This window comes from Suillus fuscotomentosus (assembly GCF_016647785.1).
Source record: "Suillus fuscotomentosus strain FC203 chromosome Unknown F5891scaffold_74, whole genome shotgun sequence".
Taxonomy (NCBI): Eukaryota; Fungi; Basidiomycota; class Agaricomycetes; order Boletales; family Suillaceae; genus Suillus; species Suillus fuscotomentosus.
In genome coordinates, this window is record NW_024539586.1 from 232,300 (window position 1) to 257,612 (window position 25,313).

At 47.7% G+C, this 25,313-nt stretch overlaps 10 protein-coding genes across 10 annotated transcripts; 4 read left to right on the forward strand and 6 right to left on the reverse strand.

The window, feature by feature from the left end:
- Window positions 1-62: 62 nt before the first annotated feature.
- On the forward strand, window positions 63-2,650 carry F5891DRAFT_1060990 (kinase-like protein). The gene is made up of 7 exons (XM_041362916.1): window positions 63-211; window positions 269-643; window positions 695-729; window positions 770-954; window positions 1,011-1,156; window positions 1,207-1,314; window positions 1,367-2,650. The coding sequence occupies exons 1-7, from the start codon at window positions 150-152 to the stop codon at window positions 2,148-2,150; spliced, it is 1,695 nt and encodes a 564-aa protein (XP_041220466.1). The 5' UTR covers window positions 63-149; the 3' UTR covers window positions 2,151-2,650.
- On the reverse strand, window positions 2,619-3,932 carry F5891DRAFT_705901 (Rieske [2Fe-2S] iron-sulfur domain-containing protein). The gene is made up of 4 exons (XM_041372884.1): window positions 3,657-3,932; window positions 3,092-3,578; window positions 3,006-3,040; window positions 2,619-2,950 (listed from the first exon to the last, which is right to left on the reverse strand). Exons 1-4 carry the CDS (start codon window positions 3,871-3,873, stop codon window positions 2,808-2,810), a joined length of 882 nt encoding a protein of 293 aa, XP_041220467.1. The 5' UTR covers window positions 3,874-3,932; the 3' UTR covers window positions 2,619-2,807.
- Window positions 3,933-5,147: 1,215 nt separating this feature from the next.
- Window positions 5,148-5,926, reverse strand: F5891DRAFT_984742 (uncharacterized protein; the record flags this gene model as incomplete). The annotated part of the gene is made up of 2 exons (XM_041377488.1): window positions 5,148-5,375; window positions 5,432-5,926. 2 exons carry the CDS (start codon window positions 5,924-5,926, stop codon window positions 5,148-5,150), a joined length of 723 nt encoding a protein of 240 aa, XP_041220468.1.
- Window positions 5,927-8,730: 2,804 nt separating this feature from the next.
- F5891DRAFT_706054 (PLC-like phosphodiesterase) lies at window positions 8,731-10,764 on the reverse strand. The gene is made up of 11 exons (XM_041372885.1): window positions 10,270-10,764; window positions 10,162-10,217; window positions 10,057-10,108; window positions 9,939-10,007; window positions 9,785-9,890; window positions 9,526-9,734; window positions 9,438-9,476; window positions 9,348-9,388; window positions 9,052-9,298; window positions 8,933-8,996; window positions 8,731-8,879 (listed from the first exon to the last, which is right to left on the reverse strand). The coding sequence occupies exons 1-11, from the start codon at window positions 10,384-10,386 to the stop codon at window positions 8,776-8,778; spliced, it is 1,104 nt and encodes a 367-aa protein (XP_041220469.1). The 5' UTR covers window positions 10,387-10,764; the 3' UTR covers window positions 8,731-8,775.
- Window positions 10,765-10,943: 179 nt separating this feature from the next.
- Window positions 10,944-11,836, reverse strand: F5891DRAFT_1061010 (uncharacterized protein). The gene is made up of 3 exons (XM_041362917.1): window positions 11,644-11,836; window positions 11,481-11,592; window positions 10,944-11,431 (listed from the first exon to the last, which is right to left on the reverse strand). Exons 1-3 carry the CDS (start codon window positions 11,726-11,728, stop codon window positions 11,344-11,346), a joined length of 285 nt encoding a protein of 94 aa, XP_041220470.1. The 5' UTR covers window positions 11,729-11,836; the 3' UTR covers window positions 10,944-11,343.
- A 725-nt stretch (window positions 11,837-12,561) lies between these two features.
- Window positions 12,562-13,798, reverse strand: F5891DRAFT_1254628 (uncharacterized protein; the record flags this gene model as incomplete). The annotated part of the gene is made up of 3 exons (XM_041369959.1): window positions 12,562-13,079; window positions 13,136-13,547; window positions 13,598-13,798. 3 exons carry the CDS (start codon window positions 13,796-13,798, stop codon window positions 12,793-12,795), a joined length of 900 nt encoding a protein of 299 aa, XP_041220471.1. The 3' UTR covers window positions 12,562-12,792.
- A 322-nt stretch (window positions 13,799-14,120) lies between these two features.
- On the forward strand, window positions 14,121-16,617 carry F5891DRAFT_706127 (NPL4 family-domain-containing protein). The gene is made up of 7 exons (XM_041372887.1): window positions 14,121-14,216; window positions 14,264-14,344; window positions 14,399-14,517; window positions 14,567-15,752; window positions 15,812-16,063; window positions 16,115-16,241; window positions 16,296-16,617. The coding sequence occupies exons 1-7, from the start codon at window positions 14,214-14,216 to the stop codon at window positions 16,508-16,510; spliced, it is 1,983 nt and encodes a 660-aa protein (XP_041220472.1). The 5' UTR covers window positions 14,121-14,213; the 3' UTR covers window positions 16,511-16,617.
- A 39-nt stretch (window positions 16,618-16,656) lies between these two features.
- Window positions 16,657-18,577, reverse strand: F5891DRAFT_706090 (uncharacterized protein). The gene is made up of 6 exons (XM_041372886.1): window positions 18,511-18,577; window positions 18,369-18,458; window positions 17,977-18,294; window positions 17,123-17,921; window positions 16,994-17,071; window positions 16,657-16,935 (listed from the first exon to the last, which is right to left on the reverse strand). Exons 1-6 carry the CDS (start codon window positions 18,518-18,520, stop codon window positions 16,803-16,805), a joined length of 1,428 nt encoding a protein of 475 aa, XP_041220473.1. The 5' UTR covers window positions 18,521-18,577; the 3' UTR covers window positions 16,657-16,802.
- A 506-nt stretch (window positions 18,578-19,083) lies between these two features.
- Window positions 19,084-20,090, forward strand: F5891DRAFT_706192 (Yippee/Mis18). The gene is made up of 5 exons (XM_041372888.1): window positions 19,084-19,274; window positions 19,368-19,576; window positions 19,637-19,680; window positions 19,735-19,843; window positions 19,909-20,090. The coding sequence occupies exons 2-5, from the start codon at window positions 19,478-19,480 to the stop codon at window positions 19,987-19,989; spliced, it is 333 nt and encodes a 110-aa protein (XP_041220474.1). The 5' UTR covers window positions 19,084-19,274; window positions 19,368-19,477; the 3' UTR covers window positions 19,990-20,090.
- Window positions 20,091-21,816: 1,726 nt separating this feature from the next.
- Window positions 21,817-22,104, forward strand: F5891DRAFT_961048 (uncharacterized protein; the record flags this gene model as incomplete). Its single annotated transcript, XM_041375788.1, has 1 exon — window positions 21,817-22,104. One exon carries the CDS (start codon window positions 21,817-21,819, stop codon window positions 22,102-22,104), a length of 288 nt encoding a protein of 95 aa, XP_041220475.1.
- Window positions 22,105-25,313: the final 3,209 nt, after the last annotated feature.

The window sequence follows — 25,313 nt, forward strand, 5'->3', positions numbered from 1 at the left end:
AAATTAATGTTGTAACCTTAATTTCGCGCAGTTACGGCAAATTTTAATATACCGGTGACCGCTGTCGTTTGGCTACCCACTGGCTCTGTGGCAGTACTTATATATTTCACTCCAGGGCAGCTTTGACGGTATGCTGCAGGGCTCACCAAATGACTGTTAATATCGCCAGGAAATTTGTCGGTTCCGTTAAAGACGATTGGCAATTGTATAGGTAATGCACATTGCAATCAACTACCCAAGTGAATAAGCTAGACTCACTTCCATTCAGTGACCGTTCCACGGACTACACTATCGGATCTCCCATCGGTTTTGGAGCATCATCTGTGGTCTATGCTGCTGTATATAATCCTCCCCCGCCAGGGCCACAACGCCCTATGCCATGCGCATTGAAAGTTCTTGACTTAGACGTACTGCCCCCTCAGTCGCTGTCTTTGTTACAGCGGGAGACACAACTCATGTCCCTGTCAAAACACCCAAATGTGCTACGTGTACGTGGTAGCTGGATGGTTGGCCATAAATTATATATTGCCCTCCGCCTCATGAACAAGGGTAGCGCCGCCGACATAATGCATTACGGTTGGCCCGGTGGAATGGAAGAAGAGGTTGTAAAATGCATCCTCAAGCAAGCCCTCGAAGGCCTCAAGTGAGTTCATCTTATCTCCTTTCCCGTGCTACAATGACCACATTTTCACAGCTACCTGCATATTAACGGATTTATCCATCGCGACAGTAAAAGCTGCCAATCTTCTGATTGATGATGACGGCACAGTTTTGCTAGGCGACCTCGGGGTAGCCGCATCTCTCACAGATGATGCTGATATGTCCAGTAGATCTTACAATGACACTGGCAATCGTGTTATCAACTTTGACCCCGTGTCTCCTGCCAACAGCTCCTATCCTGCATCCCCACTTGCGCGTCCTGGTATGGGAAAGCGACAATCGTTTGTCGGGACCGTGCGTGCCATTCAGACCCTAGGATGCTCTGACACGAACATTTCTGAACTGTGCAGCCCTGTTGGATGGCGCCCGAGCTTATTCAGGGTCATCGTTATGATTCGAAGGCTGACATCTGGTCATTTGCAATAACTGCTATCGAGCTTACCCAAGGTCGTCCTCCACGATCGAGAGAAAGTGCTCATAATGTCCTTTTGCAGACGTAAGTTTAATCTATCCGTTTAGACCACATTCCTTAAAAACCCTTTCCAGCGTTCAGGGTAAACCGCCGAAGCTTGATTCGGTAGGGGGTGTTCACCGGTATTCACGCGCTTTCAGGGACGTAGTCGATGCCTGTCTAGTTAAAGACCCCTCTAAACGGTATTTCTGTTTCCAGCACCTCGTCACTCTATATCTCATATCTCCTTGACAGTCCGACGGCTGCGAAGTTGCTTCTCACCCCATTTTTCAAGTCTGCCAAGAAGAAATCCTATTTGGTCAGCACAATATTAGACGGCCTCCCACCCCTTACAATGCGCCAAGAACGTCGCAGACATAATCCGAGCACGGTTACTCATGGAACAGTGGAATCGTGGGACTTTAACTCTACAGAGACAAATCCATCATCATTCACTTTGGGTCCAGGACGAGATAGTTCAGGGGGTGTATCCAGAAGGGGAGGTCTCGATGTTGGATCAAACGATCACCAGTTAACTCGCTCAGTACATCCAAGATTCGAGCGTTCACACGGTATCACAGAAGAAACGACGTCAATCATGCCTACTTCAGACTCGACGTCCATCGACGTCCAAGCTCTGGATCTTGAGAACGAGAAGACGGTCGAGTTTCTCCTTTCGGGTTCGCAAGCCCACGCTGGATACGGAGAATCTTCAAGTTCGGATTCGTCATTTCCTGCATCGCCACCTGCATATGTGCCTAAACCACGTCCCGTTCCTGTTCCTATTCCTATTCCAATGCGGGCGTCACCCAACGTTCGTATTTCATCTTTCCCGTATTCCAAAGACGGTCCGGCCTCTGCCCCCACCTCTCCCCCATCATCGGTTTCTCCGAAACTTTGGCAGCGCCTAACCCGCGCCACTTCCCGTAATGCCATAAACGAAGAGACACCTACCAAAGAGAAGACAGTGAGCGGGTTATCGCGTATGCTCAGCAGGCGGAGCTCTGCTTCTTTGGCTCAACGTCCTATCGTCTCATAACTTTTACCATCGTCAAGGCTACACTATCTACACCAAATATTACACAGGACATCGAATTTTATCTACAGCCAGTCTACTCCCTATCCATCATTACAGCTGATTCCATACCATGTAGCATCGCAAAATTTGCGCGTCGGAAATGCCCAGAAGAGGACCCTGTAAGCACCTGAGTGAGACATTTGTGGGAGTGCTAGTGTACATCTGCAATTCACCGATCAGAAGACAATGTTGTTCTTCCTCAGAGATACCTGAATCCAAGGTTACTTTCATTATTCATCTTAATACACACCAAGATCACTACTGAAAGTCCTTAACGGCAAAGCAAGTGATTTCCATGAAGGTCAAGGAACTCATCCGAAACAGTGCGCGGCGACAAATATTGGACACAACGCAGACTTGGAATCAAGCGCTGTGAATCTCTCACCTTGTGTGCTTACCGATCCTTGTCCGGGCGTTTACAAAGGTTCTATTCCAACCAGTTGTAAGTCGTTACGAGTTTGTCTATCTCACTGTACTGTGTACCGGCCGCTGTCACTTATACTCAGAACACCTCAGCAATAATTATCACACAAATCTTGATGAGACGCAACTGCAAGCTGACTTCTAGTGATGTCTACGACTCCATGACAGGACAGTAAAAACAGCACATGATTAATCTCATCCAACAACGAGCTTTCCCTCGGCGTCATTGAAGTCATAAGGAGGAATCTCTAAATTAAGCTTGCAAGATAGTGTCAGTATGAATTCGGAATACAGAGGAAACACCCCTACCGGAGCAGGTCCCTTCCGGGCACGACCAGCTGCAAATTGAACTTGATTAGTAAAACTCTAAGCAAAGGAACCATGGCGGCATACAAATATCGTAGTGAGAACCATGACATGGACAGAACCTAGATAACGAGACTGTCAGAACAGTTGAGTGATGGAAGGAAATAACACACCATCCTCCGTAGTCACCCGACTCGCCAATCGGGACACAACCTAGGTGTGTGCAAACGCCAAGCATAACCAGCCATTCGGGCTTCTTTACTCGGTCCTCGTCCTTTTGAGGGTCCCTGAGTGCCTTCAAATCAACAGTCCGTGCCTCTTCTATCTCATCGGGGGTCCTGTGACGGATGAACACAGGTTTTCCACGCCATTTGATGATGACATTCTTGCCCTCCGGAATGCTGGCAAGTTCTACCTCGGTCTTCGCGAGAGCGAGGACGTCAGCCGATGCAGCCATGGTCTCCAGGAAGCCAGTAATAGTGGACTGGGCAACAGAAGCGGAGAGGACACCGAGAGAGCCAACCATGAAGTACGACATGGCACGGTTGGTGGTTTCGTCTTTCGGGGTGTATGGGGTGAAATCAGGCACTTGAGGAGCATCTTTCACTGCCACAGATGTGTGGATGAGGCGCTGGTGGAGATGGGTTGTGGGGGGAGGAGCTAATGGCAAGGGACGCGTTTGGGTCGACGTTAGTGTTGAGAAGGTAAGTTGAAGGAAGGCGAAAAATTATTACTTACCAACGAAAGTCTTGGAAACTAGACCGACTGAAGGACTCGTGACTGTTCCAGTCAAGCGTGTGGGGACATCAGCACGGGGACCTGCCGCACCATGACCATGGCCATCCGAAGGTGCTCGTGCCACGAGATTGAGACGCGGCGCGCTCGGGATCCCATTTGGGAGCGCGCGCACGGTCGGTGCGAGATTTATAGATTTCCTGATGGCATAGGAAGCCATGTCAGACGATGCTGGCGGTGGTTGCAAGTAACTAGTAACTGTTCGAGCGGAGTATTTTTCTAACAATCGGACGTTTACGGTCGTTGGTCTTGCCAGTACTAGTAATTTTTCGCACGGTCCCACCGATTCCCTTGTCCTCGTTCGCTTCAGGTGCGATCAAGCCAATGTGACAACCTCCACCGGCAAGGGTACCCTGCATATTATATCGGTGTTGCGCTAGGCTCTTGGCCTTCGAGACATGACCGGGTTATTGAAACTTGAAAAAGGCCACCGAATTTTTCCGAGAGCCTTGAGGCGTTGGGAGAACACAAGCGGTAGGATCTAGAAATAAATGGCAACGATACACATGGACGGACACCCTACTGAAGCCCATGTGTATAGGATGAATACAACATGGGACTACTTTCGCCCATGTTGACCCAGTCCTCAATTCCAGGCATCAACCCAGTTCTTCATAAAGTTGGACTCAACCATGTTTTCATGAGCATCTCGAAAGCATTTATTTCCAATCTCTGCCGCCTCACGTAGCCTCAGCAACAATATTGTCAACTCAAGGCTCCTGATCCTTTTGGATCGCGTGAGTACATCCTTCAGATCCGATGAAGAGGGGTTAACTGTTGACTCAGGCTGGTCCAAGCAAGCACATGGCCCGACGTGATCCATGCAATCAACAATAGCATGACGCAAGTGCCACCAAGCCAGTGGTTATTCAGGGTCATTTGTGCTTAGGCACTTACATGGTGTAGATACTGAACGCTCATTTATTTCATGTCATGAATAATTTTGTGTGGTCGAGTCAACGTCATAGCATCAGGGACATTGCATGAGGAATGTGATTATATGTAAGACTTCAAGTGAGCTCTGTATTGGACAAGGTTTGGGCTGATCACATGTCCATTGTCCTCACGGAGTGATCGATATCATCGATGCACCGCGTTGTCCATCATGCAACAATAATGTACGAGATATATGCATTTGAGTTTGTTAGTACTCCTTTTACATACTGCAGTACCGTAATCAAGTAAATATGAACGGATATGAACCAAGTATATGTAGAACGTAAGTGATATTTAAACTAAATAATCAAGCATCGAAACCATCCCCCACTCTCACAGCTCTCAACAGAGGAAGAATGCACTCACATCCACGTTGCTCATATCCTCCGAGAGGTCAATATGCATCGGGCGAACGGGTTGCTCAACAGTCACAGGGTCTTCGGCGTCAAATCCAGAGATCTCCTCGGCTTTTCCTTATCCCTCTTCGTTGACGTTGACCTACATGGAACTAGAAGTCTCCGCGGCAGTGGATGGTACAGGAACGCGTTCAATAGGAACTTCGGTCGAAGTGCCTGCAGAGAGACGGTCAAAGACCGACTGGAGCGTATCGCGTTCTTCAAACCGGTACTCTGCTACAACACAGTTTTCTGTCATAGCACAGCCCTCAATCACGTCCTTAGGCAAAGGCTCATCCTTTACGATGACCTTGGAGGTGGAAGTGCGGACCTGAGTGATCATGGTAAGTCACATGAAACAGAGCCACTGGACACGTGAGAACATACAGAAACATCAGGCAGGTCGAAAGGCTGAAAGATATTGAGGTATGGTTCCCGATCCGGAGGTAGAAATTCACTGAGGGAGGCTTCAGCTTCTGCGAGGAATTTCTCAGCATTTGCACGGTGACGGGCAAAACCTTGTTCCTCCTCGATGTGGGCCTGCAAAGCAGCAAAATGCTGCAACTCTCGCATCCTGCGCATCTCAGCGTGCTGGCGGGCCATGGTACCACCGATTTGATCCTCATCCTGTGGCGTACAGGCACATAAGATGTCCATCATGCGCTGCTGGTCGGGAAATTCATCGTATTCTTGAGCAAGAAGAGCAATTAGGGTAGGCTGGTTCACAAGCTCCTGCTGGTACCGCAAAGCCCATGCACGCTCACGTTGCTCCCCAAGATACTGGGCAGCACGAGTACTAACAGCGAATGAGACTGTGGGGCGGTAGCAGAGATGGCAGTTGAGAGGGTAGGGACTCGTAGAGACAGGTGTAGTGAAAAACATCGTGTTGTGAATGAAGATGAGTTGATGGGAGATGTCATATTAAGCAGCGAGTTTATGTCTAGATGATGTGGACTTGTGGACTGTGGCTGAATGATGAACCGCTTTGTGAGCAGGCGCGTCCACTAGATTCGATAAAGCGCGATTGTGATTTCCTGAACAATTATATTATTATCACAATACGATGAGCAAGCAACCTTTCACTGTTACTATGGTTGCTGAAGAGTGCTCGAGCGCTCCGTAGCCACTGGTCAAGTGGCTGATGGCCTTCATGAACCAAGGGCAAGATTGAAATCAACACCTTGAGAAACAAAAGGGCATTATCAGGTTGTCCGTTTGCATCACCATCATCCACTCAGGACGTGAAGTTCCTCGTTACTTGAGTGCTCAAGATCCTTGATATTGAGCCGGCCAAGTCGTTCAAAGATTTCTTCATCAGAATCAGTATTGGATACGCTTGGATCTGCAGGGGCATCAAGATTAGATGGATGCTCATCCCACCTCTCTAAGAGGTGGTCCAGCTCAGGATGATCCTCTGGGTAGTTCTTTGCCTGATTCTACAGCTGGGTTTCCATAGTTCGAGTGGCTATCGTCCATGGCCTATCGGTGGGTGGCTCATCTCCAGCGAACGAATTCAGCGGCTGGAGACCGTCAACCTAAGATAAAGATGAGCAAGTGGAAATCTACAGACCTGCTGCTGTACTTCTGTGGTAAGAGAAGCTTTGAGTCATTCAACATGGGCACACGAGTGCCGAGTAACAGTTTGGTTTTTGGAAGCCTTCAAGTTCGTCTGTTACCACGTGATACACTCAGTCACTAACAGTACTCAAAGCTTTCGCATAAGCATCAAATAGCTGGGTATAACTGCAAACCCTCGAGGCATTCGAACAGGACGTGGCAGTGGAAGATAGATGTGAACGATCAGGTTGCAATACCACAACCATGGATGATTGGAAGTTCGAGCACCGTGACATCTTAGTCACAGACAAACGAGTATAACAAGTTTTATGCTTCCTCGTCTGCTTCAACTTGGTTGGTGCGACCAAGCATGTTGTAATGACTACATACATCGTGACATAATAACACGACCGAATGGAAGAAGGCCACCTATCTCCGGCGACACCCTCGAGGCGTTGAGATTTATTGGATCGACTTGGAGAAGGCCTTCAACCCGGCCAAATCATCTTGAACGAGTTCGATCTTTGACAGGCGGAGGTATCTGAGCCACCTCCAGGACCTGAAAACAGACATCCCAATGCCCATAGGAACACGAGATGCATTAGCTGGATTGGCTGATTTCGTGTATTTTGGTCGGTCTGGTCTTTGTTTCCAGGCACTTATACCCAAGCCGTCCGTCCGTCCATCCATCCATCCATCCATCCATCCATCCATCCATCCACAGAGCTGTCCCTCATGAAGTAGAGCGCGATTCTCATTACTATCCTCGTAATGATCCCGAAAGCACTTTGTTTCCCGTTTCTTGTTTCCATATTGGTTGGCCTCAGCAACGATCTATTCAACTTGACGCTGCCGAACCCTTTAGAATTGCGTGAGTACACTCAATACAGCCTTCAGATCCGAAATAAAGTTGACTGTCAATGTTGCCGGAGCCGATATGCCAGTATTCGCGTCTTCAAGGTCCTTTATTAGTAAGTAGAGATGCTCCTTAACCTAAGTATGGTAGCATCCTTAGCAAGTGGCAGCCTGCCCAAATGAAAGATAGATATCAGGAATGAGGCGAATACCATGAGCTGCACCCACTAATACGATAGACGCATTCCAACAGTGCTGTAGGTTCTCAACTTCGTAGACTGGCCAAACAGGTGCGTCAGCAAACTCTCTCACCAAACCGCCATGCCTGAGCTAGGTCGCAGGTCGATTCAAGCTGGCATACATCCTTCACAAACAAAGTCTCGCTCACTTCGGCCTGACAGTTTTCCATATACTACTAGCAGTGTTTGCTTTCTTCAAGTTTGCTCCCTTCACGCCAGCGAACGATAATTCTTTCAGAGGGTAGTCTGCGTTCTCAAGTATCGACCTTGGTGCTCCACACGATGATCAACCTTCTTCATGATGCCCAGCAATACTTCCTGATATCATTGTCCCATCACATGATCAATGTGGAAGCAAAACCATGACGCTCTACAAGATCTAGCTGAGAGGCCACTAGACGACATATATATCTGCAAGCATGAATTATGGCCGCCATTGGGCCGGTGATGAGGTCTTCCTCCAATCCAAGTCCTTGAAGAATATGCATCCCGTTCGGCCCAAACATTACGATATCACCTTCGATTGACCTCGTACGCCTTGGGCAATTCTCGAGTACTACAGTATTTGCATTCAAGTAAGATCAGGGTAGGGCTGCTGTGGCATAGATCGTCAATGACCTTGCACTAACGATACATATACTGATGATGATGATCAGCAACTTACCCCATTCAAGTTTTGACGCAGCATTTTCTCATCGTGGCATTTGAGATAAGTCTTTCGAATACATAAGTTGTAGTTACCATACTATTTATACTTAGTCGTGGTAGACAACTTGCCGACCGAATGTGGGCATATGTACTTACGTTCTCGGTGTGGCGGCATGCTGCACGTAGGGCAATAGCCCTCAATAGGCCAACAGAAGTTCCATGTTTCTTGATGTATTCGTGTCAAGTCTCGAGTGTAATAGAACGTAGATGGTACGTGTCTTATTTACATGGTAGTGATGTCCTGATTTGTATGGTTTTTCAGTTTGTGGCTGATGAAATCTAAGCTGCCTGGTAATCATATACTGAGAATGTGATATCGCTATCTTACACGAATGGGGAAAATATATCCTTCAGTGCATCGCATCAAGAACACTAACGCATGTGCTGGTATAAGCAGGAGAAGACACGTTGTCTGGGATATTTAGGCGCCACCCGAAGTCCTTGTTGTTTGGCCCACCGCCTAACAACATTTGGGTCTGATATGCATTCCATGAGCAATCAACAATAATTGTTGTGACTTGAAACTTACAATCCGTAATAATTCCATCTGCACCATCCTTGAAGAGCTCTTCGGCACGGTCTAAGCCATTCACCTGCAATGGGTGATTTGTGAATATCGTTTATTGTGAAGAAATGAGAAGTGCTCACAGTCCAGGGTACAACTTTCATGCCGAACCTGTGAGCTTCGCTAATCATTTCAGGAGTTGTGAAGTGAGAGAATCCCTCATGGGATGAAGAGGGAATGAGGAATGTTCCAGTAGGAGATAAAATATCCGCTTGTATAGCATGGGCGGCTTGTGCTATCTGCTCGGACAGTGATGGTCCGGGAAATGATTCAAGGCGTAGGCCGGCCAGCCACGGGGAAGTTGAGCCACGCGGCGTAAAAGCAGTGTCCCTGAATGGTGACAGTTGGCGTGCAATGTATTGGCTCGAAATTCACTCACTCATCGATAAGAGCAGAAGTTATAAGTTTATCATCCAATGTCTTTAGCTGATGATCAAAAAAGCAAAGTGGACGAACATGAGACACAAACCTTCATGGATACCAGAGTTCGCCAGTCAAAACTTTGATACTGGCAAGGCAATTAGAGTTTGGGGCAGTAGTAACAGAGCCATACTCACCGTGATAGATTGGTAGTATGGGCTAGATATAAATATCTCATGTTGCTTCTGGACAAAATCATCCACGCCGGCAGTCTGATTTGTGTATCGAGCGTTAATTTTTGACTCGATGTTCCAAAGGATCTGGTGGGACAGATCTGCGCATGACACGAAGTCGAAAACTTCCCGTAATGTGGGTATCCGTGCTCCAGGATATGCAAGCTGTTGAGCTGTGTAAAATGTTTACGACAATGGCTACAGTTAAAAAGGGAGTATATACGATAATTCGTTTGACGCTTTGATCCACAATCGAGGGTCTTTATCTGAGCCAACGTCAGATTTGATATGAACTTTCCGACATAAGGATATGCGGGATCATCTGGGACCTGTGCGGGTCGGTTAACCATCACAGTTGATTCTACAACACTGCTCACCACCGGTGCAGTGTCAAAGCATTTTTCTGGTAATATATTCTCGTCATGCCATACAACGACTTCACCATCCTGTAAGCCCCTTCAGAAGGATGCGTGACTCTGAGAAGTGAGAGCTTGCCTGAGTGATGCCATTGTCTAGTTCGAGTGTGGTGGCGCCGTCGATGAGGCCCCTGTGACGGGAGTTCGCTTGAGGTGAATCAAACATTGACCTCGTCCACTATACCATGCAAAGCTCGGTAGAGTGCTCTCGACAACATTTCCTCTTCCTCCGCGATGAGCCTGTATTACGGTTTGTACAAGCCATGACCTTGAGTGCACTAGTCTGACGCACCTGGATATCGTAGAACTGATGATTGTTAGACACAGTTCGAAATGGACCCTGCGATGGTGATGCGTAAACCAGAGAAATCTCTGTGAATACGAGGGCATAGACAAGTATAATGCACATGATGAAGGGAGATGGATCTGTTTTTCCACCTCAGCCAGTCCATGATTCATATAAGATCTCTCCTTTCTCTCGAATTGCCCACCACGGCATTCGGCAAAACACCGGTTATCGATAGGCGTTCAAAACGACCAGTGTCGAGACGAACGTTCAAGTAAAAGATCCCGATGTTTTCCAGCTGCCAGCGATTTGAACAGGTGGCACTGCCAGCTGCAACGTTCACTTCCTGGCAAGGCAAGGCACTGGCCTGCCGGCTATCATTCACTGCTGCTTTTGCAGTTTCGTTACTAGAGTAGCACGCGCCATTCCGCGACTCACAGTAACGTGCGTCGGCCCATTGAATGCAAGTAGACTGCGGTATCAAAGTATTGTTCCGGTGGTGAACTAGTTGGTAAGAGGAACGTGCGTGATGAACAGCCAATACGATATAAGTAGCTTCATGCCGTAGTGGGTCACGACAATAGAAAAAGCTAGTTTCATACATCGAACGCTCCAGAGTCCACGGTCAGGAGATAAAGATCGTGCGCTAACATTTGATAGGGTCCAGGGATACTCAGACCTGGAACGGCTTGGTTATGCTTAGACCCCCCGGTAGTACTATCCAATGTGTATGGGGTGTAAACAAACCAAAATACATGACAAGCCGGCGGGTAACCGGGTCTATAGACTATAGTCGGGTGCTATTGAGCGTCCCTCTGCGACAAGCTCTGCCGGAGATTATCGATTATTGATCAATGATCATGCCAGTTTCGCTAATGCCATGAAAAAGAACCTAGGATCCGCCACCCCTTCCCGTTCCCCATGTCCACTGCTCCGTAGATATGACATGGACCTTGCTGTCATACCATGCATTACTGCAACTCGTTGCAACTCACGCCTCAGCCAGATGTTCGTCAGATCTGCGATGTTCCATGGATTTCGTTTTGTGACTCGTGAGGCAGGTGTACACTGTAGATACATTCAGGATGAAGTGCGCGTTGGTTCGGCGGAATCTCCCTCAAGGTTGACTAGTCCAAGATTCCTCCATTCATCGCGCTCCATCAGTCCTCTGCAACAAATGTGAGCTATTGAGAGCACAAAAACAGACGTTGGCATACTTGGTCATTCGACAATCAAGGTATTGTTTGCTCATTACTCTGCATGGGGTGGATTCACTGGAATTCTTGCGCAAGCAAGCCATGTATTGCATCATCTGTTCCTTGCACTCGCCTGCATATTATAATCAGTTAGTCATGTCATGATGAAGACAGCGAGCCAGACCATCATGGTCCAGAGGAAAAGAACCGCGATCTGGAGGGGAAGTCTTGAATCCGACGTTAATTGATGGTGGGCGTCCAAAAGACATGCGTGAGAACGTTAGCAGGTATTACACATTAGGATACTTGACCAATACTATGACCTGATCCATAATGCACAATATTAATCAATGGGCAATGCACAACGCACTTCAGAGCTTACAACTCTACATAATTTCATTTGGGACAGCTGGAGAAAAATCATCAGCATATTTCTAATAAGCCCACCAAATCAAAAATTTAAAATCGACGCCGTGGAACCTTTCCGAGATGAAACATTATGCAAGTGTACCCAAAATGTGTGATTTTTGGACACTAAAATCAAGATCCACCCAGATCCCATTGATTCTATCATCATAGGAACTTCAGCATATGTAAAATACATCATTCTGAATCTACTCCAGGTATTTATGAACAGCACCACAGGCTACAGCGTGCTACATGAGTTGCGTGACAGTCAAACTAAACCAGGAAATCACACTGTCGGCTTGGCTTGGTTGAGTCTCCGCTTCGTTGCATTAGGCAAATTCGGAATTGTCCACGGCGATGTGAAACTCATTCGCTGTATCGACCAATTAGACTTGTTTGAGTCCTGTCGGACTTTAGATATTATTGTAGGTGCCGCGCGTGACATAGCGTGACGAACTTGTGCATTTCTATTTTCGACGAACCTCCGCTGCAGCCGCTGCAACAAGGTCGCAACAAAATTAAAAAATTCTCGTTGGACTCAAAGAGACCTAAGGTACACCCTAAAGTAGACCCGATACGAATATGTGTTGTTGTTGTAATGTTAAGTGAAAATTGTGCATTTCCCGTCGAAACGCTAGCAGGTACGCATTTACCGATATGAACGAACAAAAAGGAACGTTTCAGCCATATTAGGTTTAACTGTAGTTAAGATCTTGGCATTACAAGGTACATACAAATGTGCGAACGTGCGGCTACAAAGTCCTGGTTGCTACAAAGTTCTGGCTGCTGCGCTGAACTTATCAGAGATGGGGCTGCCAAACACACCCAGAAAAAAAGCATCTCCATGACATCTATGATCTTGAATATAAGTCTCTCACACATACATGACATAGCGTAAACGGCTCAACCTCCACCACGCGTTGTTTTATTTCCCTTCGCGTGTCTCGTGACCTTCTTCCTCGTCGCTGCTAGGATCACCGTCATGACCGCCGCCCTGTGCGGACGAAGTACTGGCTTGTTGTGAATTCCTGGATTGTGAGCCACCAGAAGCGCCCCTCCTTCTGCTTTTTAATAGCACAATTTCCTTCAACCAGCTATTCTCTCGTCGCAGCTCCGATGCCTCTCGCTCCAACTCCTCCGTCCTGCCGGTCAGGTCGGTAACACTTCGCTCAAGGTTGAGCGTCTTCTGCTTCTTTTTGATCCGAAATCTGGCTAATGGAAGATCCGTATTCAGACTCACGTGTCTGTAGTTCGAGATAACCACGAACCTGAAGCTGAAGTATTTCGTCTGCGCTTATCTTCAGCAATGGCAGAAGCTTCGTCTGCATTATCACTTGCATCTGGAGAAGCCGATGATGCAATCGCTGGAGTCTCATTAATTGTACTGTGGAAACCTGAATGTGGGGTCATCATAGTGGGGGGAAAGTGTGAAAGAGATCCTGTAGACGACATCGCAAGGGGTAGATTGTGGTGCATGGCTTGGTATGGCACATCGGAAAAATTTGAGGATGTAGAAGGACCTGCCGGGAATTGTCCTTGAGGGTATGGTAACGATTGGTTATGTGCTGTTTGTGGTGGGGGTGGTACAGCTCCTTGCATTGAAAGTAATGCATGTATAAGGTAGTTGTATGCCTCAGGAGGAACATGAGGCGGTACAGCACCGCGAAAGTGTTGTCCTGTCTTTAAAAACTGTCAGGAGTCTGATTCGGTTAGTAAATCTTGTCAAGTACCCCTGTATTGTCGGCGGAATTGTTGACTGGATTTGATGTATGATCGCCACTGTTGGAAGATGCTTCCCTCTGTTTACGCGAGTCATCCATGTCACCTTGAAACACGATGTTTTCCCAATTGGCCAGCTCTGCTTGTATGGATTCGAATCTGAGTGAATCAAGTTGTTCGTAGGTGATAGAACTGTCCTGAGAATGTGGCATGATGAGAAGAAAGGTCGCCTGAATCATAAGTACCCATTGTTTCCAGACCCAAATCTACCACGAAGCGAGTCGCAATCCCTTCTCATTATTGCGACACTCCTTAGGAGAAGTCAACCGAGTGGTATTATTACGTAAGGAAGGGAAGTCTGCTTAGCGCTAGCGCTCATCGCTGGATGAGACTGATACCAGTCTACCAACGAGAAAAATCTGACCTTGATCAGTACTATGTTGGCCCCACAGCTGCACTCCAGCCAAGCTTAAGGTGAAGTGCATCAGTTCTTCAAGGTGCTGAGGAAAGACCTACGTAGAGCTTAGTCAGCGATGGATATTTGGATCTTGAAGATGTTCAAGTGCTGTACTGCATTACGCGTTCCTCCTACAAGACATCCTACCTCACTTGAATTAGGGAAGTAACATGGTCGGTATTAAGCTCTCCATATACCGCAGGATCTCACTACCGTGTAGTTGTTGCGAGTCAGGTCGAAAGATGGAAATTTCCGGTTCGAACTTCCCTCAACCGCAGATATTTCAGTGCTTGTGAACAAGGTCAGCGATATCAACCGCTCTTGAGCTTACACATCTTACACCTTCGAATTTCAGATCTTAGAGACGACGGTGGATGCCGATCCTGTGTCTCTTACGGTCTCGGACCAACCCAGAGGCAATGAAACCCTAGTGTCCACTCTGAAAGGGCGAAATCTGCAAACCCTTGGGCTGAAGTGAGTAAACGCTTGTATTTTATGTATCTTGTGGAATTAAACAGGACAGGCATGGGGATATGATATTTGTGGGATATGCTACCAAAGTCTCACAAGCTCCCGCAACACTAATGTCCATCGATGCGCCAAGCTCAACGCGAGTGCAGTCAAATCTATGGGAAACTGTACAAGAAGACGTGGTCGACATATATTGGCGCTCGAAAAACGGAAAAATTCCACGAGATCGTGACGCGCGTTTCTGCAAACATGGCGCCAACGGGATGTGTGACTATTGCATGCCACTTGAGCCATACGATGCTGCGTATCAGGCTGAACATAGCATAAAGCACCTGTCGTATCACGCATATCTTCACAAGATATCGCCAAAGACATCATCTGCTGCCGCCACTGCTATTCCTCCCCTATCTCCATTATCGTACAAGGTTAAAAATCCTTGCCCCAGTGGCGGGCACCCGCCTTGGCCAGCCGGAATATGTACGGGGTGTCAACCTTCTGCAATCACGCTCCAGTCTCAGCCTTTCCGTATGGTCGATCACCTGGAGATCGCTTCACCGGATATTATAGAACGTTTTCTCAAAGCATGGAGATCTACAGGGTTGCAAAGGTTTGGCTGGCTTATTGGACGCTACGAGCCGTATGAAAAGGCGCCCATGGGCATCAAAGCTGTAGTTGAAGCTCTATATGAGCCGCCTCAAGAAGGTGAACTCGACGGATTGACTCTTGGTATTCCATGGGAGGATGAGCCTCGCATTCGAGAGTTAGCCAAAATGTCTTCAGCTCCACTAACCATCGTCGGCTACATTTTCACGGACTTGGATCCAGATCCAGAAGATAGGACTAAAAGCATATATAAACGCCACCCTCATTCCTTCTTTGTGTCCTCCCTAGAGGCCATCTTTGCTGCCACTATACAGAAGTCCAACCCTACTCCTTCGCGCTCATGTTCTAGTGGAGCATTCGGATCACGGATGGTTACCGCTATTCTTACTGCCACGGAGGATGGAAAAGTGGACATATCCGCATATCAAGTCTCCGAGCAAGCGTGTGCAATGGTAGACGCCGATATGATCGAAGCTAGCGTGGAACCTGGAATTGTCCGCATCAAAGAGGAAGACCGCAGTCAGGATGCGGCACGTTACGTGCCCGACGTATTTTTCAGGTATAAGAATGAATACAACCTCGAAGTCAAGAAGACTGCCAAACCCTGCTTCCCGGTCGAATACCTGCTCGTTAACGTGAGGCTCAGTAAATGGATGAGGTATTTATATAACTGAGCATGCTTCACTTCATACAGGTCACGCATGGTTTCCCCCAGAATCCATCACCGCTGTTCCGCTCGAACCAGTTTGCTATCGAGAACCGCCCAGGACTTGAAGACCAACGCATAGAAAATGTTCTCAAGACCTTGGCCAGACTTGGCGCCCCTCAGTTGTCAGATAGTCCCACTACATCAACGAGCGATGCGTCTAAACGTCTGGAGCTCGCCAAATGGCTCAGCGATTGGCATTTACTTGCATTCCTCGAGACCACGCAACTTGTATCGAAGGTATGGCATGAACCGTGTTAGTCCAAAAAACAATTTCCTGACACCTTGAAGGTCGACATGAAAGTTCTCGTCAGCACAGTGACTTCACCATCATTGTTGGGGGATCCTTCGGTACTGAATGCACTTTTCAAGACCGAAAGCTGGCAGACACTGATGACATTCACGCGGGAGAGTGCTCGTAAGTGTGGTTGTCTATCACTGGATGCCGTTTCTCATGTGCATATTGTACCAGCATCATTGCCATCTACACCTGCACCTGGTCCGTCATCGTCACATATCGACGAAGACATTCCTCAAGATGTGTTCGATCAAATCGCTGCCGAAGAAGCTACCCGGAGGGAAGGTTTTAGTGGAGTAGGTTCGGGTGTCAAGATTTGTCCACATTGCACATTTGAGAACCCCGAGGGAGAGACAGATTGCGAGGTGTGCGGATTGCCTTTGGGCTAATAGTTGACTAGGGAACGAAACTACTGTGAAGGAAAGAGAGAAGTTGTACATCACTAGATTGCACGACTGTAACATCAGGAATAATGAACAGGAGAGATGAAGAAAAGTTAATTTTGCAGAGTGTCTCACGATTGTTGAGATCCGAAAAAGTTGTAGAAACGAAAAAGTCCACGAGTGAGATGCCGGTCCGGGATCGCATTAGTGAGGTATCGTAATGAAAAGAATAGTATTCAATGAAGATCCCAAATCCACGATAGTAAGGGTCCAGAAGTCACCACGCAGGGGAAGCTCTTCACGCAAACACCCACCATCCAGCGAACACAAGACCAACGAGTACACCAACTGCACGAAGAAGCAAGACTACGAGCAAAGCCTTGCGAACCGCAGCGTAGAATGTATTCAGTGCCGTGCCCGACCAGTTCACCCTGAAAATTGTTTCATTAAAATTAAAATATACCAGATTCCAATGGAAACGCCAAGTACCGTCGGACATTGGAGCCTCCATCGCGTACACTGGCTTCCCACCCACGTACAACTTCGCGATAACGCTTTCCAAAGACCCTGAAGGAATATCACTTGGTTGCCCATGACCAATATTAAAAGTAGACATACCAAATCCAGAAGTTGACATCCGGATAAGAGAAACGAGGGAAAACACTTGCTAGGCTGGGTGCAACAGCATCAATGCGCATTCCTTCACCCCCTACAGGGTGGAAAGGGAGGTGCAGACTAGGCAAGGCAACTTTGTGCAGATCTTGAGATGTGGGCTGTTTATTGAGACCGGCAGGAGAGGGAAGCGAAGTGGGTGGTATCATAGTCGCCATCAAGTCGAGCGTCATGCCAAGGGAAAGACCCCACAACTTGAGTTGGTGCCGTGACTTATTTCGGTTCTTCCCAGAAAGTGGCTTCGTAGCTGTAAATCCTTTTTCGAGCTTGTCCTGCGTCAGTGGGGGATACGATCTGCTATTTTGGAGTGCTGCAGGGCTACCTGTGGATGAGCCTGATATCGCGTCGGACTCCGGAAGATCGAGTAATATGGCAGGGAACTGCATGCTGCCTATGAGAACTCTGACTAATATTTTCAAGATAGCAGCGCGTCGAGGCGTCAGCCTGGACGCAGCATCCACAGTCACGCTGGACCATCTGCTCTTTGCGTTCATCTTGTCACCTATATGTCCTGGTAAAACTGCACTAGCAAGAGTCGCAAGCGGCACCCAGTGGATGGTGGTCCCGTCCGTTGGGTCGGTGGGGAGAGGATTTGGAGTGAGCTGCAGGAAGACGAAAGGAGACAGAATCATGAGGAGTCGCTTCCCCAACGATGTAGTGATCTCTCTGTCATCGAGTTGACCTATACAAAGAAAGTCACGCTCTGCAAGGTCCAAGCCAATCTCCTCCCATGTTTGACGCATGGCTACCATGAGGTCAGGAGTGAGATAAAGTCAAGAAAGTAGATGAAACGCATATACCTGTATAGAGACCTCCTTCATCTCCTTCTTCAGTACGTCCGCCGGGAAAAGCAACGTGAGCTCCAGCCTTGCCGCTGCTTTTCCAAGTCCCATCGCCAGTGAAGTTCTGGAATGCAGATGCACGCCCTGGAACTGCATCAGAGGGACCCGCACCATCGCGTCTCAAAAGAAGAAATTCTGGGCACGCGAGAGGGTCCTTGACCCAATCTAACTCGAAGAATTGATTTAAAGTGGGTAGAGGAGTGTCAGCCGCCACCGGTATAGTGTTGGGGGGAGGTACGACACGGATAATGATAGCAACAGCGGCCCGACGAGGCTCTGTGGGATACAAATTCGTGACAGGTCAGAAGATACAGAATACAGAATTCCAAGAGAAAGATCGTACGACTCACGAGTTGCTGGCGAAGCGATTACTCGGGGAGGCGTTGTGCGGATTCGGTGAAGAGCACACGACAACAAACGCACCACTGAGTCCGGTTTTTCTGTGATAGTTTGGGTGTGAGTAATGAGCATTATTTAATTACAAGACCATACCCTGTGCCATTTCGTTACAATACTTTACAGGTCCTCCACAAAACTAGTAAACACTAGGAGGTCCGAGTCAAAACACTTCAAATACTCATGATGCCAAAAAAGGACATCCGCCACTCCGTACGCCGAGACACCTGCCACCCTGTTCCAAGGAGAAGCGCTCATGCACATGAGTTACATACTGCACTGACTTAGATCTAGGCAGACTATATTATTATCCGAATTGGAAAAGCTCTTCAAGAAAGTTCTATTTGCCACAGGATAACATCATGTAGATCGCAGATGGAGATAATTCTGCTACAGATCGCACAGGCAATTCAAGCCAATAATAATCCTCAGCGACTCCTCGCGACATTGAGGATCATGGGGACAAGACCGTAGCTGCTCGTGCCACGTTACAAGCTGCGTAGGATGCCCGATGGTAGCCCGAGCTAAATATTGTGCTATACCAAGACATAATGAACTTGGCGTTAATGCGTAGATAGAGACCTACAGTGTCTCCACGAGTCATAATCAATCGATAACGGCCGTGCACCGCTCCAGTCTCCAAGTGGTTTGAATAGATCCCGGTATCACATCTGATCGATGATCTGTAAGGCCTTGGCAGAGCCTTGGCCTAGTTGTCATAGGCCGTTGTTGCATGCGAACAGGCTGCAAGCTGAGCCGCGAAGAGAAAAATGGAAAAGGTCAACTAGATCGGTTAGTATCCAACTTGAAGGGGCCGGAGCAAGGTGGGAAACGTATCAGCTAAGATTCAGCTTAATTAGGTGTGTGACGGGGACGTACTATAGGTCTATGTCAACTCACCACTTCCGACTCTTTCCTGCTCTTTCTTGTTACTTACATTCACACGTCCCTAGTATAAAGGATAGTGTTTCCTATAAGTTTCCGCTATTCAAGCGATCTTCGCCTCCAGTTTCATTCAAGTTAATAATCGCTCTTTCGCTCCTAAGCTAGAACACCAGGCGAAATGGGGATGAAGTACCGTCGTTATCTGGCTGGCGAGCGCATCTATGGCTGCTCCAAGTGCAAGACCCATCTTGCAACAATCCACTCTATGATTTCACGAGTGCGTCACCACTCTCATCCTTCGTCTCCAGGTCTAGCGTGTTGATGCGGGCTTTGTCAGGCTTTCAACGGCCAACATGGCCGCGCATATCTCTTCGATGGAGTGTGAGCTCTGAGTTCGTACTAACATCGACGCTCATCTCACCGTCCCGATTCCAGTGTTAATGTCATAGAAGGCGAACCAAATGACCGCCAAATGACCACAGGCAACCATACTGTTCGGGATATTTATTGCGTCAAATGTGCCACCGTCCTCGGCTGGAAATATGTACGTCGTGACATCTAGACATTTCATTGCATAGTCCACCTCATATCTTTCTTTTCTCGTTCAAGGATCGTGCATACGAACAATCGCAGCAATACAAGGAGGGCAAATATATACTTGAGCGAAATCTTCTCGTCGATGTCCAGTAGCCTGAAGTGCCTCGGTCTTCCATCTACCTGGCTACCACACAACTCCAACAACACGACGCACGATTACAAGGACCCAACGGCACATCATATTTGTCGACCACTCGTTGATCGTCCTAGCACCACCACTGTAACATCATTTCCGTCTTCGAAACTCATCCAGGACTGTCAATTTGTTGCTTAAATCGTTATATACGTAGAGCAGATGCAGATGGCAGATGCAGAAGGGTTGGCGGAGGCATTCCACCATCAGTCATCATCCTGCCTCAGCCATCGCCGTTCGAATCTTCTTCTGCACGAGGCACGAACCACGCAGCTCACGCATTGTGTGCCTCCTATCGCGCCATCTTGCATCGTGCCACTATGATCCTCTTTATGATCTCCGCAGTCACACGAATCCAAGAAATGTATTCCGTGCCCTTCTGTCTCCCTCCCTCGAAACTTATTGTGTACTTACTATCTCATTGCATCCTCATTTAGTCTCCTCCTTAATCATTTTTTTCAATGTGCTTATTTAGAAGCATGGCATATCCTATTCTCAACACACATTTCAATTCCGTATTACTCGTTATCAAGAGTCGTGTATGGAAATGTTCCAAATTATATCTCACCCTAATATCAATGCATAGATCGTTATTCTGACAGGCAGTGATAGAACTAGTAGAGCCGTTCTTTATGTGCCTCAAATCAAACCGCGCTCTAGTACCAGCGGCGTTGTACCAGGCCGACCTCGGGCATGCTAATATGTTTCCACGAAGGATGCAGTGATCGGAAGAACTTGTACTATTCTGTTCTAAGTATGAAACATTCCCCAGTGCTTTGTAAATGCGGTTCCATGAAACAATCATGGAGTTAGTACACTGCGGTCACACGGGAACTGGGTGGCAAGTGTTTGGACAAGTGGCAGGTCAAAAGCGCGTCTGTTGTCCGACTGTGGCCTCACAGCCAGCTTGTGCCACCAATTATAGGGTAAGGGTGTAGGCCTTAGGGTTCGTACGTACGTAGCTTGGTGAATACGCGAAGCCGTGGAAGCCTCTGGAGCGATTTCACGCGGATGACGGAAGTGAAAACCCTCAGTACAGGTGCGTAATGGCTGAGTTGGAGGCACGCCATCGAGACGCCTCGTATGCTAGATCATGCTGGGAGTACGACCAGCCGCAAGTTGGTCATGACTACCGGTTTGAGCTAGTCTCTTATCACTGTGGGGAGATTGATGTCAGTAAGAGAGTAGTTTATTTTATTAAAGCGTTAGCCACTTGAGCAGACGGCGTACTAAGTGCAAGCCGCCTGTGCACATGGGGTAGATAACCGTTGGTGGAGTCTCAAGCTAGTGGACCCAAAGTTTTGGTCATGGTCAGCTAAATTTTACTATCAATGGTAGATCCGCCTGACCATGCTGCGAAAAATCGGTATTCATGATTGCAAGTACTTTGGGTTAAGCAACAGCTGAACAACATGAATAGTACAATCTGAGAGTTGTTGCTCACTTTGGGGTTGTCACGCGGTATTGGGTAATCTAAATTTAGGCAATCCCCAACATGTCGTCGCTAATAATATGGGTTGGAGTTCTCTGCATTCCATCCCCACAGGATTGCAACAAAGTATATAAATACCAGTAAACGACAGCCACGTCCGCGACGCGACGTCTCCACAATCTTTCACCAGCTAGGTTCTCCTTTCACCCTCAAGTACTCTTCCAACTTCCAGTACAAGTTCAACCGCCTGCCCTACGGTTCTCACAAATTTTCATCCGCTCTGTTCAACGTAATGCGTATGTTCAAACCTTTGACTACTATACATAGCTGTGAACTGACGTTTTTCACAGCTGCAATGACCATGTCTGCGGTACACCCTGTCCTGAGAGCATCATCTCCGATGCCATATGTTTCTTCACCCCTTGCTGCATCGTCACTGAACGCCCCGTCTGGCTCGTCGAGAGCGTCGCCTATGCGACCATCATTCCCTCACTCTCGCCCTTTGCGACCATTCGTTTCAATATCACAAAACACCTCGTCGCGTTCTTCAAAAAAACCTGTCAAGTTCATAGAACCACCAAAGAACTCCAAGACAGTCTTTGTACTTGACTTGACCCAGGGAGAACTGAGCAGGCAGGATTGAGCCTGCGCGACGCGTGCGGTACTCTTGCACTAGACTGATGAGTGTGCCCTAGAGCCATAGATCGACCACCATTTGGCGCATTACTCCAAACCCTTTCCGACCATGTTGTATGATTGGTGGCTTCTTTTTAGTTGAGGTTTTTTTTATCTCGGTATATAACTCATTCCGACACGCGTGCAGAACTGCACACTAGCATACAATAGGTTCCTTCTACGCAATATTTCCTTTCCCCAACTTGCCTTTATCACGATGCGTGCCATTCCATGTTCCACACCTGTTCAACATTATGCGTATCATTCCACGTTCCACACATACTTCCACCTGTTCCAACTACGCATACCTTATCACAATGGGAAGTTTGTTCGTTTGTCTTATCTTTCGGGGGCGACAGTATCTCAACTGAGCCTCTTTCCCAAGTCACATTGGGCGAACTACGGCAACCTTTCAAGAAGGCATCCATATTCTTCCTGATCAGTGCTTAAGTATAATTGTCACCTGCTTTACCACGGTTGACTTTTTGACAAGCTTGGCTTAATTGCTCACAGCGCTTCAGCGAGTTTATTTTGATAGCAGTGAACAACTTTCCCCTCTTGCAATACATCACATGTGAGCTAACCCTTAATCCTCGGAAGAACCATCGCGCATTATCTGAAGAACACTGATACAGGTATCACTCCGAGGGATGCGTGGAATCTCCTGCGAAATCCAACGTATGTGCGGAAATAGAGCTTTTCTGCATCATATCAGATATCCGAGTCAGTCCGGATATTATAAACCCCCTCCCCTTTTTTTCAGACAGGGACTCGAGAATGATTCAGAATCCACTGTAGCGCAATCACTTGGTCTGGTGACGATATACCAAGTGACTACCTACTCTGGAAGCTGCGGTAAGTAGTCGGCAATATTATAGGCTTGGCGAAGCGACATCGGCAGAGAGCTGACCATGACATGCTCTACCTCTGACCTACGAGCACACAATTACCAATGATTTCCCCGTCTTGCGTTGCTGACCCCATATTCATCACCCATTCCCGATCAAAGTTCGAACTGCGGCTTGCGGTGCTGCGGGACCTGGGAAAATTCAACTGCGACCTCTGAACCACGAGTACAAAGTCATTTGGCAATCATATCTGACAACTGCTAACACCATATTTGGCACCCATCAAAATCTGATAGACAGCACGGCAAGAACGTATCGGTTTTCATGATCGCCCCATCCCGTCCTGACTTATTGTTCTTGCTTTCCAGGGAAACACTATCGCCGCTCATACACCCTACCGAAGAGGAGGCGAATTCGCAAACTTTTCGACTGGATCGTTCACTTGATGGTTCTCCTTACTCAATTCTGACACCGTACGTACTCCGCAATCGGAAATCCACATGACTCATACTGAGTTGACCAGTGAGCCAATCGTTCCGAGACCGCCGTTCGTCGTAGACGTAATGAAGGGAGAACACCTGAAGGTCTGGTCGTGGCTTTGTTTCAACGTTTTCAGTTATGCAATCTTCCTATCAGATGGGGTCGCACCGTGGGCCGGGATCAATGGGCGCGCCGGTATACTGTAGCTGGATCCGAGTCTGGTCCTTTACTTACGTTCTTCATTTATGCAGGTAAGGGTATGACAACATCTTATCATGTCGAGATTCGAGAAGATATTATCTATAATCAGTTGCCGCTCGAAGAACACTATATATACCAGACGCTCGAACAAGGCACAATGTCCCTAATCAGTGAACGTCTGGACGGGTATTGGAGATATTTGGAAACGGGCTGTCTGGACCAACCATTACGTTTCTTGCGTTCGATTCAGAGCGTACTCCATGGACACGCGCAGAAGGCGTGTCGTCATAATTCCTTCCTTCCAAAGAAGTGATCGGAAAAGGGATCCCGAAGCAACCTGTAGTCGTTTCTTCAGTTGTACCAAAATTCATATGTTTGTGCGCCAATCATTACCTTCTTTTCTTCCGACCCAAAATAATTTTCACCCTTGAATACAGACAGCGACAAAAAAACTGAAACTTAACTTTACGACAACAGTGAAAGTTTCGGAAGAGGGCGAGCCAATTGGGCAGGAGATTGGTTGGTATTGTTATTCTTACTTCCCACTTATCTCTGTTCTCGCTGGCTAAGGCACGTCTTAGTTCTGGGCACTGGCAGCTCGTGGGGTGAGGGGACAGACGAGTGAAATCCACGATCCCCGGAGCTGATTAGCGCCCACTCCTGAGTCCTGACATGTCCGAGTCCAGCCTCGTGCCGCCGGGATCAACGTCGATGTTCCAATTAGGATATTTAGCCTGATGTGAAAAGAGTTCGGCATAGGTGGAGCAGAGCTGAGCAGAATTACGATGTGTCGGAAATGTCGATCGACGACAAATGCTGCTGCAGTTTCAGCGTGATTATCGATTTAAAGCGGTGGCTTTATCACAGTTATCAGTCCTTCAAGTTGGATGCTGTTGCAGGAAGCCACTTGAAAGAGCCCCCAGGCTGGAGCTATGCAATGCCTCAACTATCTACCGGATGTGCAGCACCCAGTGGTATCAGCAATGAGACAGAATCAGACTCGCTTGCTCGCCATCTATCGCAATACACGTGTCAGAAGTGCAACTCGAGCGCGATTGTTCCCATCTGGTGAGAATCACGATGACTAGACGGGGATGACACCGTCGGATAAGATCGAGCACCCGCAGTACGCCAGGCATGATCTCTCCGTAAATTAGCCGATGAGTCAGCCTGATGACCGTGACAATACTCTGACACGATGCACTTTGTCAGAGTTCATCAGACGTCCGTGAAACCTAGTGAGCTTCGATCTTTTTAGGTGGCCCGAGCAAGTGAGTATCACCATATGAAGGCTTTCTTACGGAAGAAAAAGCTGATTTTAGGTGCCGAAGGGTGTTCGAAAAGTTTATAAGGTTTTTACACATTCAATTAACTGGTCGGGGGCCCCATATGCGACAAATTCGTCGCCGCATGTCATCACGAATAAGTTAGACCCGAGAGCATCGTGTCGTGACGACATGAACATCACGTCTGAGTTACGTGGCTGAAACTCGGATGGGAAAGTTTCATCGGCCTGGTTCTGCGTCAGAAAGAACACGGGGTGGATTTTGTCATCGATGACGATAAGTGCGTCTTTACCGTGTATTCGTTGAACCACACTTGGGAGACAAGTACTTTGGCGAGGCTTCCATGCACCTCGTCAGGTGCT

Coding starts and splice junctions, on each gene's coding strand:
- F5891DRAFT_706192 (XM_041372888.1), top strand. CDS start 19,478: ATGGGGATGAAGTACCGTCGTTATCTGGCTGGCGAGCGCATCTATGGC. Junction 19,577..19,636: donor TCCACTCTATGATTTCACGA/GTGCGTCACCAC, acceptor GGGCTTTGTCAG/GCTTTCAACGGCCAACATGG. Junction 19,844..19,908: donor CCGTCCTCGGCTGGAAATAT/GTACGTCGTGAC, acceptor TTCTCGTTCAAG/GATCGTGCATACGAACAATC.
- F5891DRAFT_705901 (XM_041372884.1), bottom strand. CDS start 3,873: ATGGCTTCCTATGCCATCAGGAAATCTATAAATCTCGCACCGACCGTG. Junction 3,579..3,656: donor AGTTTCCAAGACTTTCGTTG/GTAAGTAATAAT, acceptor CCTTGCCATTAG/CTCCTCCCCCCACAACCCAT. Junction 3,041..3,091: donor TCGGGTGACTACGGAGGATG/GTGTGTTATTTC, acceptor CTCGTTATCTAG/GTTCTGTCCATGTCATGGTT.
- F5891DRAFT_1060990 (XM_041362916.1), top strand. CDS start 150: ATGACTGTTAATATCGCCAGGAAATTTGTCGGTTCCGTTAAAGACGAT. Junction 955..1,010: donor GACAATCGTTTGTCGGGACC/GTGCGTGCCATT, acceptor TGAACTGTGCAG/CCCTGTTGGATGGCGCCCGA. Junction 1,157..1,206: donor CATAATGTCCTTTTGCAGAC/GTAAGTTTAATC, acceptor AACCCTTTCCAG/CGTTCAGGGTAAACCGCCGA.
- F5891DRAFT_1061010 (XM_041362917.1), bottom strand. CDS start 11,728: ATGTCTTTTGGACGCCCACCATCAATTAACGTCGGATTCAAGACTTCC. Junction 11,593..11,643: donor TTTTCCTCTGGACCATGATG/GTCTGGCTCGCT, acceptor TATAATATGCAG/GCGAGTGCAAGGAACAGATG. Junction 11,432..11,480: donor CTTGATTGTCGAATGACCAA/GTATGCCAACGT, acceptor CATTTGTTGCAG/AGGACTGATGGAGCGCGATG.
- F5891DRAFT_706054 (XM_041372885.1), bottom strand. CDS start 10,386: ATGTGCATTATACTTGTCTATGCCCTCGTATTCACAGAGATTTCTCTG. Junction 10,218..10,269: donor ATCAGTTCTACGATATCCAG/GTGCGTCAGACT, acceptor ACCGTAATACAG/GCTCATCGCGGAGGAAGAGG. Junction 9,477..9,525: donor CATACTACCAATCTATCACG/GTGAGTATGGCT, acceptor TTGCCTTGCCAG/TATCAAAGTTTTGACTGGCG.
- F5891DRAFT_706127 (XM_041372887.1), top strand. Junction 15,753..15,811: donor TCGAATACCTGCTCGTTAAC/GTGAGGCTCAGT, acceptor CACTTCATACAG/GTCACGCATGGTTTCCCCCA. Junction 16,064..16,114: donor CCACGCAACTTGTATCGAAG/GTATGGCATGAA, acceptor GACACCTTGAAG/GTCGACATGAAAGTTCTCGT.
- F5891DRAFT_706090 (XM_041372886.1), bottom strand. Junction 17,922..17,976: donor TGAAGGAGGTCTCTATACAG/GTATATGCGTTT, acceptor ACCTCATGGTAG/CCATGCGTCAAACATGGGAG. Junction 17,072..17,122: donor GATGTCAACTTCTGGATTTG/GTATGTCTACTT, acceptor ATATTCCTTCAG/GGTCTTTGGAAAGCGTTATC.